We start from the raw sequence: 18,020 nt of genomic DNA, 5'->3' as shown, positions 1-18,020 counted from the left end.
GTAGCCGCAAAAGAAAGTTGGTATACAGAACTGCATACCCGGTAATATGAATCATCTGTGGACTCCAGTAGATTTTATGTTTTAGAGCTATCAAAGTATTTCATATTGGTTGAAAACTCCATGGTTGGCCTATGGAACACCAAGTCAAACAATGTATAAAACAGATTTCAATGTGTTTTTTGTTCTTGTTTTTTACGTTTTATGAAAATCTACTTATGTATTTACACTAATAACATTTCATGTTATACAGTAACAGCAGGCAACCAGTTCTCGATAAGTACCAATTCTCGCCATCACATCCGTATTTCCATGAAAATTTGTCTGAAAACTTGTGTGTGATCATACAAATACACATGCAGTACTCGACGAGGACTGGTCGCCTGCCAGTAGGGTAATTGGGCAAATAAAGAAATACAGAGACAACTTTTAGTGTTTGTAGATCACATGTATTCATACACACATACATTCATCAGCATACATAATACACAACAATTCATTAGAACATTACACAGTTGATCAGCCTACACGCCAGAACACAGGACTACCTGAATATAGACCTGAACAATCTTAACAAAGTCCCGGCACCGGCAGATCTCAATTCAGGGGTCACTTGTCATCAGACACGACCTACAAACAATACGTAGATTTGGGAAATCCAACCCCAAAACAACTTCTTAACATCTGAACCTTCTTGCCCAAGGATTCACTCTCGGTATAAGGAGGGAATTAAGCATTAAAATACACCATGGGACATTTGAGAAATAATGCATTACCTGTTTTATTTTTAATCTATTTTTGGAATAATTCCCCTTAGTTATCACAAAATAAAGTTAAAGTAGTGTAAATTTACTAAATTATCACTATGAAGTTGAACATTATATAATTGAAAAAATCATTTTCCTCATTTGTTTGATACTAAAAAAAAAGCAAAATAATTTAAATGTAAGCTAATAGCATTTTTCCAGTCCTAGTGATAAATACATTGTGAGCTGTTGCATGATGATATACTTGATTAGCGATAATGTTTATCACATAGCAAAATAGTGTTCTGCATCAGTTAGTAACCGTGTACATTAACACTGCACACTTAAAGAGATTTTTTTTAAATTGTTGCATCATTTTTTTCATGTTTTTCATCATCTTTATCAAAACATGCTTCACATGCGACACAAACTTCTATACTAAAATTTCTTATACTGTAAACAAAGTTATCTTTGTGTTTCCTTGCCAACATGTATTTTTCCATGATGGTAATTATCGTAACTAAATAAGTTCTACCATTCTAGTGATTGAAACTACATGCATTTAATTAAATATTTGCATACATGTATTTATCTGCACATTACATGAAATTTAATCTGTCTGAACATAGCTTGGTTCACAGTAAATAATATCCTGCTATATTCATGTGATGGTTTTCTTTCATACTTTCTATCCTCTTCAGATATTACCTTTATAGAAGTATCTTGATTTTAAACAAGTTTTTCCTAAGACTTACATAAATATCTTATTTGATATTGAACATATTTTCATTGTCATAAATTGTTGACAATAGGGAGTTTTTTTCCAATTTAGTAACACCATCTCCTATCAAAACTTGTTAATATTGGAGTTCATTTTTAAACCATTATTTTAATTTTAAGTACCAGAGTGAAATGTCGAATACAATATTTTACTTATGATGTATACAGGTGATCAACAGGTTAAATATCAATTATCTCTATTCCATTAACAACTTGGTGATTGTAATTGTCACCCCTTGAGTATGTAATCTGATGTCAACCAAGAAACTGTTAATAATAATGTATAATGTCAGTATGCACTTAAATTTCCATGGAACAAGACTGGCACTTCAACAAATAAGACATAGGTTTCTCCTAATACAATCATGCCGTAAAAGATTGAAAAACCGTTTTAATAAACCAAGAGAACTGATTTAAATTTGAATGAAAATGTACGTAGTTTTCCTATCAACATTGGACTGAAACTGATTGGAACTGTATACGTATGACGATATTTACAATCGTATAATTAATTCCAAGTGATGTTAAAAAAGACCCACTGCCTTCAGCATCCAAGTGATTTTGATAAAAAGTTTTCACCTTTCATAGTAGGGACATCTATATAGGCAACAATCATCTCCGATACCCAAAGATTTACTATTTATTCAAAGATCAACAGTTCTGCAAACACATCATTTTTTCAACAGAAAGTTGTGTTTTTAATCTAATTGAAAGCATTACACCAGAACAACAAAAGTGTTGTTGTGTTTTTTTTAAATCTTACTTGTTTTCTTTTTTTTCCATTTTGACTTTAACTCATAGTCGACAAATTGATCTTTTCGTTTTAATCAATTGATAGGTTTTTTTTCATAAATCCTCTGATTCTTCTTAACATGTATATACATTCGGCCACTCAAAACAGATTTTGTATTTTTTCGCTTTTCTAGAGAGAAAAATGTTATTATTTTGGGACCCTTTTTACTTGTAAATCATCTTTCTTCTGCGCATCTACACACAGTGTAACCATACCACTGATGACGATATTCACCACATAATGATGCTGTGTACTATCTCTTCCCATGTAACTTCTGTACAACTCGTTTCCATTGCCGTGGCTAAAAATCAGCCCACTCTGATTTTCCACAGGACTCATCAGTCTAGGACCGGTAAAACCACATCTATAATATTGCAAATATGCATAATATTCAAGACGATGAGAAGACCGCATCACCACTCACTCACATTGTAAATTTTTGTGTCCATTTCAACTCTCTTATAATATAAGTATAAATTTTTTTGTTAAAGTTGAAATATCACATCGATTGATGACACTGTCTATAAAATGTGTCTGTATTCATAACATCCACTCTGCCAAAAATACAGACTCAATTATAAATGGAAACACATCTTGCAGGCGACATTCTTCTGAATGTTGCACTTGCTAAGGATTTGCCAAATAAAACAGCCAACTGGAAATTTCCTCAGCGAAACACCAATAGAATCTTCTTCTCCAGTCAACTGAAGAATATCAGCTATTACTTCATGTTCTTCCTAAATCCTTATGCTACATATGTGTACACTTTCCTGTAAAATTAAACAAAAAATATTACTCATTTGAAATTGAAGATTGTTGAAATATCCTTTGTTAAGATATTTTCCTGTTGAAAGTCCTTTAAAGGGAAAATGCATTTTGGTCTTAATTTTATCAATATTTTAGTTTACTTATAGACTGTGACAACATAATTCACGGTTACTTGGGGACTAAAAATAAATCCCTATTTTCATGATAATGTTCGACCAGCCAGATCTATGATCATGTGGTAAAAATCTTACCTGTCATCTGGAGTACGGGCAAGGTATTCTCGTTCTATTAGACCTTCTATCCTCTTCTTGATTATCACAGGACTGGGCAGGAATCGCACTTTGAGTTGTTCAGTCACCTGAAAAGAGTTTGTAAATAGAAGTCAAAATTAAGAAAATTGAACCAAAGCATATGAATGTTCCTGTTACTGTTGTGAATGCATACAGTCCAACCATTACTACAAACTGTAGGGGACCCTTGAAATCCTTTTGTAATTATGAAGGTCAGAGATATGCTATTTTTTCATTGAAAATTGTTCATCCTTTGTGTGTGGATTATCCACTATATAGGCATAATTTAAGTACATGTGTCAACAAACGGCAATAATCACAATTTACATAGTATTTCACTTAGCATTATGTGGGTTTAACATAACACAAAAAGTACCCAAGGGACTTGAATATTGTGTCGTATTACGCAGGTTTTCGTATTAAACGATTTGTACCAAATGGGTAATAAAAACAAGGATAATGAATGCAGTTTGCAGGGAATATGAATTCCATTCCTATAAAACAGGATTTTGTACTATCCAAGTTTGTAGTAAGTGGGTACGACTGTAATAGTACTCAGGTTAAGTTCAAAATACCAGTTTATAAGTCTCACTTTCAGTCTGCTGTGGTAAACTCAATCAAGAGAAAAACAGCAGTACGTATACTATATTGTGTTTTAACTCTGTCACCACTGAAGTCACATTTAGACTCTTCTAAATCAAACAAAAACCTGTCTGGTATGAAGTGTGAATGAGTTAATAATGTTTTCTTTAGCACCTATAAATTCATCTTCTTATATAATTCATAGTGTTTAAGACAGTGTAGAATAACTTTAAAGGCCCACTACCTTTCCGATACAAAAATTAAAATGTTCTTAAAAACAATAATAACATAAGTATATATCTATCGATAGTCTAAGATGAAGTAACTGCACCAAACAAATGCAAGATTCCCTACTTGATCTGTGTTACAGTGAAGAATTCATTTCGCTGTTTTGCCGTCTGGCGCAGTGATATAAACTAATTAGGACAGCAGAAAAACATAAGATGACCCGCGTTATAGAAATTAACGTTTATTTCATTTTAATTAAATTATTCAGAATGGGTGGATAAGTGTTTTATTGATGGTTTAGCTAATAACAATTGTGACTCTACAAAATTATCTAGATTAACATTCCCATTTCAAAAATTAAAAGCAGTTTCGAAAAGGTAGTGGGCCTTTAATTCTTACACAGTACTTAAAATCACTTATTTACATAATGTTCTAGCTTTATCAATTTAGATGACTAAAGATGAGCCAATTTTAGTAGTGGAGAAAGGCCTGAGAAAAATCTACTTGGGCCTAAAACTGACCATTTGTAGATGGAGTGATGTTGGTATAATTTTACAAACGTAATACATAGAGGAAACAGGAAAGAAGGTATGGCAGTAATATATATAAGAAATAGATTTTGGAGTTCTTGGATCAAATATATATTCAGAGCAATAAGCTACAGCGTTGTTATAACTTTGTACTCACCTCTGCAACTAAAACATTGTGCTGTAGTTTCTTTCTCGCCTTCATAATTCTCACTATGGCTGCTTCAATCGTGAGCAATCAGTCAAGGACAAACATTAACAAAATCACAGGCTTTTAATCTATATAAATTATACCAGAATCTTGAAAACACAAACCAATCAAAATTTCTTCTTAACTTTCCAACAATATTAACTATAAGGTCTGAATACTAACGGTATGTGAAGTTCAGTAATGATATAGATAACAGTACTGCTATATATTACCAAAATCATCAGTTTCACAACAAGAATTACTCTTGTTGTCTAACTGCAAGTATGTTAGGATGCTATTGTTTGAATCTTATTACTAAAGTTATGCAAATAACCTAACTAGCGCTTTATGTATCTGAAATTATATCTCTAATGATTTAGGCAAGCATGTTACCATTTAGTAAAATTTCGATATGATCAACCAAATATGTACAAGTATAAAAGGATATTCATGTTTCCTGTCCTCGTCGACCTTTGTCCGAGTTTCCTTGCGTTCTGGTTCTGCTTCTCCCTTGCTTGCTGTCACTGTTGAAAATGATAAGATTTCAGTTTAAAACCACAAAAATATGACAATTCAAGATTCTATTGAACTTTTATTTACACACGTAATACAACATACAGGTTATCATTCTTTCCATTGCTTTCGTGTGAATTTTAAGTTTGTGGAAATTAACTTGACTGTGTATACAACAAAATTAAATCATCTGCAAATACATGTGACTATACAGTAGATCACAAAAAAGTTTGCGAATTACCTGTCTGAATCTTGACCCTACACAGCTTGGATGTAAAATGGTCATTCACCATGAATACGTGGGAAGGTTCTGAGGAGGAAAAGCAAATTTCATTTTAACTGATATTTTCTAATGACAGTTATCTGGTCTTAAAAGTCTAAATGATGCTAAACATGGATGTGGAAACAAATCTAATAATAATCTAATGATTTAACTTCTTTTAACAAACACATTATTTTGTATAGCCATCCTAAAGATAATTTGATGAATTCTCAAATTTCAAAATCATTAATTTCCAAATACAGTTTTGTATTATAATATATTTTTCTCATTCAAAAATATAAATCATATCAACTCATTCTTCTCTAACAAAGTTACTTTTACTTCAACATTTTCAGAGGCAGAAAATATAATACTAGGTCAATTTTTTACTTTAACATCCATTGTTAATTTTTTGATTTCTTCAAAACAATATTGTTCATATGTATAAAAGTATTCTCAAACTTGTGTTTTTGTTTAATATATATTTTTAAGGGAATTTGAATAATATCAATATAAACCTTGTATGTCCAAAAGTCTAAAATATCTATCACAAATACACATTGCAATATTTATTTGTATACAATTTTCAATGTATGTCACAGATAACATAATATCTCTCTAGCTTCAAAATTATTCCTAAGATAGAAGCAATCATTCTGTATTTGTATATTACAGAGTTATCTGCCTTGCTGGTAGATATAAATTGTGATGTTATGTGTTTGTGCGAGTGTACATCATACTTTTCCAAGAAAATAATGCTCACAAAATAATGATGTAACAATCAATACCTACCCGTAAGGGGGCTAACTCTGTTATATGCAAAGACGAAATATACTACACATCATGTACATAAACTTTTGAACAACTTAATTATAAGGGACACAACTCTTGCCTTTGTAGCAGTTGTGAGTTATGCTTGTTGGCGATGTAACAACTTAAACACAACACAAAACTGTCACAACAATAAGACACAATGACTTACCTATATCTTTTGTCTTGGGTTCCTTCTGGAGAACTCTCTGTCCTATCTTACCAACAGCCAGAGACTGCATAGCCCGCATCAGATCCCGCTCTGGGATGTCTGTCTCATTTCTCACTTCCTACAAACATATCAAACCACAAATTCATATTTTAAGCTTGCACATGACAAGTGGAAAATAATATCTTGTTTTACATATATAAACACTGTTTCTATTAAAACAATCAACTTCCTTCACCATGAATAAGAAATACTCCAATAAAATGTTCTCCGTTTCATAATTTTTTCCCCAACTATTGAACAGATTTCCAATTTTTTTGAAGATTGAATATTAAGATTAATTTACATACAGATAACAGATACACTACTGTATAAAATTGTAATGTTGAAATTATTGTACCGATTAGAAACACATGTCTTTATATCTTTCTTTTAAATCAACATACACTCATTTTTTTTCCATAATCAGTTTTTTTCAAAACAGCATTTTTCTCTTTTCTGGACCTTTTTTTTTTTTTTTTTTTAAATACTACTACATAACAAATAGAGAGAGAAAATCATGAGATGCTCTTTTTTTTTTTTTTTACCTATGTCGACTTACTGGCTAAGGTTGGCCTTACCTCGTATGTACATTTGTCGCGATTATTAAAGAGCATCAGTACACACATCTGGTATGTGGACACCTGGATAATGTGTTTACGGGGTCCTTTGGAGTTAGAACTAGCTCCTGATGATTGTCCAGCATCATCTTTTTTGGGACCGTAGAATGTGGCGTTGAGGTCGGCAGATCCTAACTGGGGCTGGAGTGTTAGCTGTCGACCACTGTGTTTTGCAAGGTAAAATCTGTGGAAGGAGTAAGAAAGCTTTTGTCATTAAAAGGTTACAGAGTCAGGCTCAAGTTTGAAAACATTTTGAAAATCCTTTTTTTCCAAAAGAGCAATTTGTCAAACATAGTAGTAATCACTACTATTTCACAATGATTGATTAGATTTCATCTATCTAGCATATGGTGGAACAGGGGGCCAACTCAATGAAAATGGATATTGTCATACATTTTTTGTGTTTGGTGGATGGACTGATGAGTATATATGACAGTCATGTGAATTTTTTTCGGAAAATATGGGATTTGAAAAATTATTAAAAAATCGGGATATTTACTATAAAACAGAGAAAGGGACGACAGTCGCCATATTGGATTTTTTACCCCCACCTCGATTAAAGTTAATTTTTTCACACCAGTATACCTTTTTTCCCAGAGTCATAGTCACGCATCAGTCCTCCGATAATACATGATCACACACAAACCATGCAAATGCATATAAACGATGTCTATATAGTCAGACGCAATATTTTAATCCAAAATTACCGGCGCTTTCTGACTTGTGACATCGAAAGCAACGTTCTAGTGAAGAGCGATTAGAGTGACTTCCCTTGCAATGTCATTCAATGGGTTTAGTCAGAGGCATTCCGATACGTTTCAATATTCAAATTTTCCGCGAAAACAAACGTATCGGAATATCTCTGATTAAACCGATTGAATTACACTGCAGGGGAAGTCACTCTATAATCGCTCTTCACTAGAACGTTGCTTTCGATGTCACAAGTCAGAAAGCGCCGGTAATTTTGGATTAAAATATTGCGTTTGACTATATAGACATCGTTTATATGCATTTGCATGGTTTGTGTGTGATCATGGATTATCGGAGGACTGATGCGTGACTATGACACTGGGAAAAAAGGTATACTATTGCGAAAAAATTAACTTTAATCGGGGTGGGGGTAAAAAATCCAATATGGCGACTGTCGTCCCTTTCTCTGTTTTATAGTAAATATCCCGATTTTTTAATAATTTTCCAAATCTCGTATTTTTTGAAAAAAATCACATGACTGTCATATATACTCATCAGTCCATCCACCAAATACAAAAAAAAATGTATGACAACATCCATTTTCATTGAGTTGGCCCCCTGTGGCATATGGTGGAACAATTCAAGGATGACCTAGCAAGGAAAATAACAATAAATTTTGATTTTTTAGCTTTAAGCTAAAATGTTAAATGGTGTTATTGATAGACATGTATTATCATATAATGTATTGCTATATAAACACAGATCCACAACTATAAAAGGGAATAGGGGAGACAACTATGACAAAATGTTCAGAAAAATGAACCTGTTTTCATATTGATTTTTTCCCCTCCTTTAAAGAAAATTACATAACTAATATACGACATTTATCATACGCAAGGAATTTGTTTAGTGACCATATTAACAAGACAACAAAAATTTCACCGCACAGAAAAATGCATGTGTTTATTTTTTGTAAGAAGGATTCTAAATGAGAAGAATTTCAGAAGAAAATGAAAGTTGAAAATTGGTTGGTTGATCACATAAACTTCCTTATAACAGCTAAGGTCATTAAAGGTCAGTCTCCCTGTAATCAATGTGTTGTATTTGTGAAGTGTATGAGTGTTTTGGGAGACTGCAGTATGGTTGTGTTCTGTCTCTGCATAGGAAGGCAATCTTAGACTAAAAAGGTAGAGTAAATCTCCACTACTGACCTTCTGAAGTCCTCAAATGCCTTGCTGGGAGCCTTGGGGATGACACAGCGAGTAGCCGACTGTGTAGGCCAGAAACCTGTTGTTAAAACTTTTACCACAAGATCAACTCCATTGAGGTTCACCTAAACAGAAATTAAATGTATGATGCTTTAACAACATATTACTGGACTTTATCGTTATATCGTTATATAAAGGAACACCAATGCGAACATTGAAATTGAACAGTTATTCTGTGGCTTGAACAATATGGGAGTGGGACTAATTCATGTACCACACGTGGTACCCAATAAGATTTTTAATAGATGGTTGAAAATTAATAATAGGGGGTTGGGGGCAGCAGACCCTTATGGTGGTTAATAGTTATTTCCGACAAAAATAGCCGGTTGTAAACAAGGAAATAGACGGCTGTTTTTGCCGGCAACCGGCTTTTAAAGAGAACCACACGTGGTACCCGATAATGTTTGTGCAGGACTAGTATCTGCTGTGGTGATGAAACCTAACTCTTTCTAATCTTCCAGCTAAAATGATGTTAGCACAGGAAATCAAATTTTGACATTATTCTATCAAAAATATTCACGCACAAACGTTATCAGGTATCACATGCTACATGAATTTGTCCCATTTAAATTCATCACATTTAAAATCATATTTACAGTCAGATTTTAGACCTTATGGAAAATTATCATTCTATTAACAGCATAATTCCTTATGGCTCAATTTTTATTTAATTGCATTCATAACTAAGATATGATAACTATTACGATGAGTTATACCTCTCCCCGGGTGAGAAAGCCCTTGAATTCCTCCATGATAGTATTAGATACAGTCATGTCCTTAAACATCCCCTCAAGTTTAGATGTGAACTGACATCCACACTCCGTCTGTAAAATAAAAGCAACCAACATCAGTAACAAGTCTGCTACATTTGACTGGTAATGCAAACAATCAAAACCAGTTCTAAATTAGATTTCACCATGTCACTGATTTTGACTTTTTTTACAAAGTTATTATGAACCGTTCTATAATGTACATTTTCGACCAAAAATATTCTTTTAAGGTAATACTTATTACTCTTTCATGTACATGTGTTTATTAAAGTGTTAATTCTAAATTATTGTTTTTCCCTTGCATCTACATTTTAAATATGATATCCTCAAACCTTAATCTTTAAAGGTTAAATGACTTATCTTTTTTCATCAACAGCTTGTTGGAACTGATTTGATGGTTTTTTTTCTATAGATGTACACACTTATATAATTAACACCCTTTAAAACTTGAAATATTATAACAGCAGAACATTTTCTTCTTACCTTCAGCTTAGAAATCATGTTTTTCTCTGAATCATCCGACCCACTCTTACTTAATAGTAACCGCCTGGCTAAATGCTGCTTGTAGTACCTCTCAAACACATCTTTCTCTTGCAGGAATCGGAAAAGCACCATGCTTTTGTCCAACACCATTTCTATCTCCTGTTCTGTCATCTGTAACGTAATCAATTTACTTTTTTTTATCACATAATCCACCTTGATATCTAGTGATTCTAATCGTATATTATTTATAATACTTTTGCAATAGTCATAACTACAGAAACCTTACTGGTACATCAACCTTCAGAAAATTGTCCATGCCCATGCCTTCCAATATATTTCAATTGTTTATTCAGTCCCATTTTTATATGACCATTTAGTGATACTACAAACCACTCTAAATTCCAGATACAATTTTTCGCGTAATTTCACAAGAGAGCTTGAATGTGAATTCAAATGTCTCACATCAGTATAAAAGCAATTTTTAAAAAAAAAAACAATTTTCAACAGAAAAATTATAGATTGATACAACATACCGAACTTGACAGATCTAGTAGAAACGTAAGGAAGCAAAGGTTGGAGGAGGCTACATGTATACTTGAACACAGTTAGTCGAAAAATTCACTGTTTTCGTGGATTGTAATTAAAGCATGAATATAAAAACATTAAGTTTTGTTTTATATGGTATTGCAATCATTTTACCATTGGGTAACCACAAGCATTTCTACCTAAAACGATTAGAGCACTCAAAACCACAAAAAAAGTACACACAAATGTTTCATGTTATATAGTAAACAGTATAATTATGGTATGTACTCACCCCTTTGACACCCTTTTTAAGTTTGTCATCAATAAATAGTGACAGGTACTCTGGAGACTTGTGGTTGATGTTGATAAAGTATTCAAAGTCCTTAGAGATCATCTGTTTAAACTGTTTGTCACTACTGTAGGACTCGTGTAGAAAATGATCAAATCGGTCCTTCAGGTCCAGTAGACTCTGTGTATCGGATACAAAAGTATTATGAAAATACATTGAAAATTGAAATGTCAAATAATCTTAAACTTCATATACATGGATATAAATTCAAGATAATTTGAAACTAAAATGGGTAGAACATACAGTGAACATTAATTAAAGGGTTCAATGAATATTATGCTCTAAAGTTCTACAAACGTATATCAATATCATAAATAAAGGGGGTGGCATATATTAAGGTATCCAACGTCCTGAAGGTGCTGGTCGGCGAAGATTCGGTGGAGGAATCCGAGGTGGATACTAAAAGTATTCAACAGCGCCCCATAGACGATAGTGAATAGCAACTGTAAATGGGAACCATTCTGATGACGGTTGGCCTAGCCATCCGAAACATGTAAACCAATAAAAGTTTTGTACGGAACCCTTGGTGTTGATGCTCCATCCCATTAACACTTGCTATTGTATATCAGTATCAGAAAGTTTCTGTGAAAAACTCTACAATGTACCCATGACCAGTACTGAATCATTTTAAAACTTTATCAGCAGTACATTAAAGTATTCCAATTCAAGGAAAGAAATGCTAACAATGGACTTTTGGTATTGAACTGAAATAAGTTTTGGTCACCGAATCATCGTTTAGGGCTTATTGCATTGTTTGTTTGTTGACTTTTTCTAACAAAAGTTTACGTTTACCTGTATATATGTGATGGCATTCTTGCCATCCTCACCCTCCTCTGACACAATGGCTTTGCCTTGTTCGCGAAGGTATACACTTATACAATCACACATGGTCTTGAGACCCTCCGGCACTCGGATGAACAGTTTGTACATACAAGCTAAATCTGCAAACACAAACAAAAATATGGTGAGAAACAGAATCAGATATCTAAAATGTATATTGGTTCAGTATTATTTTCACTTTTATTTTCACAATAGACAATCCATCAAAGAAGTTATCATTATCAAAATAAGAAATGGGAACATTAGTATCTTTTGATCATGAAAGTTTTGATTCTTGAACTTGTGTTATTCTGTCAGTTAATCTCAGAAAACTTTACACAAGAAGTTATCATCCAGTTAAAATGACCAATATTTCATTTCATATTATTTCTAATTTTCAAGTTAAATCCTTACCATCTGTTTTTGTATTCTTTAACATGTTAACAACACCAGAATTTTCCATCTGAAAACAAAATTTAATATATTTTAAACTTTGACAGGTTATGTTTTTGTACAAGTATTTTCTATGAAACAAATTTCAAATACTTTGCCTTTAATCTAAAGATGCTCCACCGCTGTCAAATGGTATTTTCTCATTATCAAAAACAGGAGCAGACGATTTAATATTTTTCTTCAGTTGCAAAAGTTATTTACTTTACACCATTATCATCATAGCAAAGTTTGATCTTTTAATCTTACTTCAAGTTAAAAATATGAAAAATAATTAATTGCACCCCAAAAAAATTCCATGGCACTATATCCTATATGGAATGAAATGCTGATTGCGCATGCACCAAAGGCGAAATAAATTATTTCATTTTATTTTTTTATGTCAATTTGGCATATATATATACACACACGATTTAACACCAATTATTGTTCAAATGATGGAATAACATTTATGCTCTGTCGACGATGGAACATCTTTAAGCTATACCTATCAATTTTCAATATCAGTCCAATTGAATAATTGGGATTGGGACTGTTGCCTTTGCAAGGAATGAAATCGTTAATTATCACCATCTATATAGGCAGAAAAATAACACTGCAAATTGAATAATTATGAAATCTTGAGTTGATCTAATCCAACACAATACAAACCTCAACTATTGTCTTCATGTGTTTACTGATCAGTTCCTCTTCTAAAACCTGAAAACACAATTATACAAACCTCAATATAAGCACTTAGAAGTAAAATCTACATCATCTATTCAACATTTCTAATGAAGGAAAATCATTTAAGCTAACACCTGATCTTAACCCTTACAAAGTTTTAACACAGTTAATATTTATTGTTCTGTTATAATAACCAATCGATATGTCATAGAAACCTAGAGTCAACATAAATGGTTTATTGTTTGGAGTTGAACCTCTTCAAATGTGACGATAATGACTGACCATTCTACCAAAATTTAACTAAAACACAACCTGTTGGCTAAGACCTAGTTTCATATCAAACATTCCTTAACCGAAGAGAAATTCCTTAAGATCTTTTCTAACTTCTGTGGTGTCCCCTATGGGGGATTCTAAGTTAAGGAATTTCCTTGAGTTAAGGAATGCTCTTGTGAAACTGTGCCCATATTTAGTGCTTTACAAACAGACTGCTTAACAAGTTGGGTTTTTTTTTCTTTCCATCTGTCAACACTCTCCTCATCGATCTCCCCATTATTCTGAAATCTATTCAGGGAGAAAGGGTGATAATTCAACCCCATGATTTACATAAAATGATTGTCTTGCAGATGATTTCTACACCTTTTCTTTTTCTCGGATCTAATTTTTATTTTTACCTTTAAGCATATGTATGCCATTCTGGACTTACCTTTACAATGGGTTCTTCTGTGGATTTGTCTAGGTAATGGGTAGCCCTTTCTGCCTCTTCATTGATTCGGGCTTCAACTTTCTTTATATACACAGAGGCACTGTTTTCAGCAAGGAATTTCTGACTTTCAGACTGAAAAAAAAACCAAAATGATAACATATGTTTACTTTTTTAAACTCCACAACCGAAATTGTCTATTACGTATCAATTTTAACTAAAACCATGATTGACACTAATTAATGCCTAGATAGATGTCTTTGAAATAATTTCCTTTATTGACTAGCGATAAGCATTTACTGTGTGTACTTATCCTTCTGAACCTCAAGTAGTGAATAAGGGGATATCACTGAATGTATGCTTGGTTGGTGTTTTTTTTATTCTACAAGTATTCTAAGAGGAGGGAGCTCATGATTTTAACTTTCTTGATTCTTGTCTTTCGTTTTCTTATCAAAAAGATAGACTTCTGAGACTTTCAATCCTAAAAAGATTTTAACAGTGATACAGAAAGATTAAGGTAATGGGTTTAGATATATTCAGGTTCTTACTTATAAACCAACTTCTACAATACTAAATCTTTACCCTATAGAATTCAGCAGATTGTTCCAGAAAAGGTCGCTCAAAATCTTCCTCATAGACTGTGCGTGAGTCTATACCAAGTACCATTAACATCTGACAAGCGTTCTTCACAGCACCCCTGAAAATCAAAAATACATTTCTGGTTATACCAGTATATCTTTCAATCAAAACACATTGTATATATGATATGATCATAATAGACAAATGCAATAATCTTATATTATAGTAAGCATTCTTAAGCATTCTTTTTAGTAACAATTATTTCATTTACCAAATATGTTGTACAATGAAGATTTCCTTCATTCAATTAGGAAAATTTTGGGCAGATTATTTCTGTTTAATATGAGGAGGTATGTGTAGATATAACCATGTAATAGAATATTGATGAAACCCGGCCTTAGAAATAAGGATCAAGTTTTGATAAATTTACAACATATGAAAAAGAGGTTAATGCTTACCTATCAACCACCTCTCCTCTTCTTTCCTTGGCCACCATTTCCAGCAGAGTCATCCTTAGATGATCTCGGATAGTCGGGTGTCGTACCACGTGATCCCTGTAGATCATCAAACCTAAGTTGTACACATTGTCGACGTTGTTCTGCTGGACATAGACCCGATCCTAAAACATAAACACATCAAACTTCAATTTATCTCACCAATAAACTATCCATACCATGAACACAAAAGAAATTGGATAGTAAACTTAACCATCACAAAAAGAATAATTTGACAGTAAAAAAACTCAAGATAGAGGATGCAAAACTTTATCACGTACACAAGAATAATCGGACAGTAATGTCTTAAACTAGTTGTGTACACACAAGAGTACTAAATCATGGGATATGTACATGAGGAGGTCTAACAGGATATGTGATTACCAGATGGGTCTCTGAATGGGAATATCTTACTGTATTCATCCAACAGTAATACCTGATGACTATGCAATAAGACATCTCAAAAGTATTTACTGACCATGTAACGTACGGTAGATGAGAATATCAAACTTTACCATATATAACAGTACATGACAGTATCAGACAACCAAACCTTAGTTACCTTGTACTTGCTACTCAGAGCTAACTGTGTACATGGGGTTTTCTGACAGTTAGAGGCTTAAGCTTACCATGTACATGAGAATATCTCTGATCATCACCATTGATGTCTGGTGATCATTCCATGCACTATTGAGGATCTGGAGGAAATTGTTATTTAAAGCTGACAGCACATCTTCTCGTACCTACAACACCAGTCAATGATCAATTAATAGTTTGAAATAGTCAAAAGCGTTACATACTTCAACTTAGGACGTCAAATCAGTCGTCAATGGAGAGGAACCCCTTAAAATTATATTCGTAACAAGCACAGTAAATAAAGGGATTTTTTTTCTGAATGTACATGCCACTCTTACATGTGGGCCCCATTTAACATGAGTTTATCTGAAAAGGACTGCTTATGAAACTCATTCACAAACCCTGTCGATGTGTCAAACAAAGTCCAAGTCTGGGATATTAAGTGAATTAATAAGGATTTTGCTGGGTGTTCCATAAAATGCGGTCTCCTCAGATAAAATGGGGTTCTCTAATGTAATTGGAATGGATCCCTGGAGTTGCAGAAAAAAGTGGGGTCCTTTTGATGTTCTATGCTTTAAAAGTTATGGGGACAGTGTAAACACAGCGTAATTTGAATCAAATAGATAAAAAAAATTCACATTCCTTGAAGATTAACAATTGTCTCGCATATACATACACCGCTAATTAATCTTCTATACTGCCATATCATTGTAATTGGCAGTATTCTATAGCTGAATTTTGACATTTCACACAGCCAGCTATTAGAAATTTTGCTATTTTTATTATATACGAGGTGTTGTAAAAGATATGAGGCAAGCACCTCACACTATATACCTTTGTGACAAGGTGATCATGTACCACTTCCTTTAATCCAGTATATAGTTTTTCACCATGCTTGTGTAAAACCATTGTATAGGCATTTCTGTAAAGTTCCTCAAAACTTAGTCCACTGTTATTCTTTTTCTGTATTTCTTGAATGGCATTTTTTAACAGAGCCCATATGTTGTTGACATATTTCTCATCCATTGTCATCTGCAAAGATAATAATACACGCCATTTATATTGTGACAGTAATATAACTGTGACATTTATTGGACATAGAAAACATAGAACATTGAAATAAATATTGGTATCGTGTATTTATGCATTCATTCGACACGAAAAATGGAAATGTTTACAAATCCACCAACAATGAACAATGTCTTATTACTCGAATTTGCTTACATCATAAACATATTCAAGCTGTTTAATAACTTAAATAATGTACAAACTTACTGGGAATGCCCTGATCCGCATCTTAGTGTCTTTTCGGGGTTGAGCTCGTATTCCACTCATCTTTCAAAATAGTCGGATATCAATGGAGGTTCAAAGCGAGTAAAAAACCATGGATATAAAATTCAGTAAAACAGAAAAAATCCCCCAGAGTACAAGGCGAGGTAAGCAATTAAAGCAAAGTCAAATCATAATGGATTCTCTTAGATGCATGTTTCTTCATCTTGCCTGAAATTGAGTGTAAATATGAGAGATTTTCTATCTAACCGTGTGGATTTGTCTCTTTCCAGTGTCAAGATTGGCCAAAACACACAGATATGATACTGTCTACGCCCCAAAAAAGAGTTCCAGAAAAATAAATAATTTCGCATAAATTTTGATTGATTTATGTATAACTAACCTAAGATATATTTCAATTACCCGATCTCATCTAAAACAATGTGTTTTCATTAATATTACCGCATTTAATTGTCTTAAGGATATTTGCGGAATGATACTTGGGTTCAAAAAGGTCAAGTTATAGAAACGCAATGCATCCCATAATATTCAATTTATGACGCCACTTCCGTTGATGTTGTCATGCTATATATAGATAATATACTTGCGCTATTTTTAGATTATTGAAGGATTACATGCACAGGTGTAAGTAGAAAATCTATAAGAGCAAAGGAAATATTAATCTAAATCAAGATATATATTTACTGTGGTTTGAGAACTGAAAAAAGAATAATGGTCCAGAAGGAAATAATTTGATTATATAGTAAATTAATTTGGCCTATGCCACAATTAATCAGCCTAATTAATAAAATCTCTGTTAAAATGTTCAGACCACCTGTGGCAAGGTAAAATTTCGTCTATCATATGCAGTAATTATTTTAGTTATATGAATTCGCTAACTTTGTATAGTCCCAAAACTGATTAATTAATATAACTTACCCAACCCTTGCAATATTTAATTAGTGGAGCTCATGGTTCAAGTTTATCTGTGGTACCTAAATAATAATATTAAATGCTTATAGCCTAGTTGGTTCATATTTCTTTTTATTTCCTCATTTTTTTAAATGC

The 18,020-nt window shown here is 32.9% G+C and overlaps 1 protein-coding gene across 1 annotated transcript; it reads right to left on the bottom strand.

The window, feature by feature from the left end:
• Positions 1-424: 424 nt before the first annotated feature.
• LOC138308171 (cullin-3-A-like) lies at positions 425-17,277 on the bottom strand. Its single transcript, XM_069249116.1, has 20 exons — positions 16,959-17,277; positions 16,518-16,715; positions 15,737-15,850; positions 15,072-15,232; positions 14,617-14,731; positions 14,038-14,169; positions 13,320-13,367; positions 12,633-12,681; positions 12,192-12,340; positions 11,343-11,519; positions 10,526-10,696; positions 9,989-10,096; positions 9,216-9,337; positions 7,276-7,498; positions 6,659-6,776; positions 5,656-5,724; positions 5,350-5,425; positions 4,872-4,941; positions 3,336-3,442; positions 425-3,086 (listed from the first exon to the last, which is right to left on the bottom strand). The coding sequence occupies exons 1-20, from the start codon at positions 17,016-17,018 to the stop codon at positions 3,062-3,064; spliced, it is 2,292 nt and encodes a 763-aa protein (XP_069105217.1). The 5' UTR covers positions 17,019-17,277; the 3' UTR covers positions 425-3,061.
• Positions 17,278-18,020: the final 743 nt, after the last annotated feature.

This window comes from Argopecten irradians, chromosome 14 (assembly GCF_041381155.1).
Source record: "Argopecten irradians isolate NY chromosome 14, Ai_NY, whole genome shotgun sequence".
Lineage (NCBI taxonomy): Eukaryota > Metazoa > Mollusca > Bivalvia > Pectinida > Pectinidae > Argopecten > Argopecten irradians.
The sequence above is the reverse complement of the archived record's forward strand: the minus strand, read 5'-3'. Positions and strand labels throughout refer to the sequence as shown.

Excerpts from the sequence above, each read along its gene's own strand:
- LOC138308171 (XM_069249116.1), bottom strand. The coding sequence starts at position 17,018 with ATGAGTGGAATACGAGCTCAACCCCGAAAAGACACTAAGATGCGGATC. Across the intron at positions 16,716-16,958 it reads TGCGGATCAGGGCATTCCCA|ATGACAATGGATGAGAAATA; the intron begins GTAAGTTTGTAC and ends TTATCTTTGCAG. Across the intron at positions 15,233-15,736 it reads GAGATATTCTCATGTACATG|GATCGGGTCTATGTCCAGCA; the intron begins GTAAGCTTAAGC and ends TTTATGTTTTAG.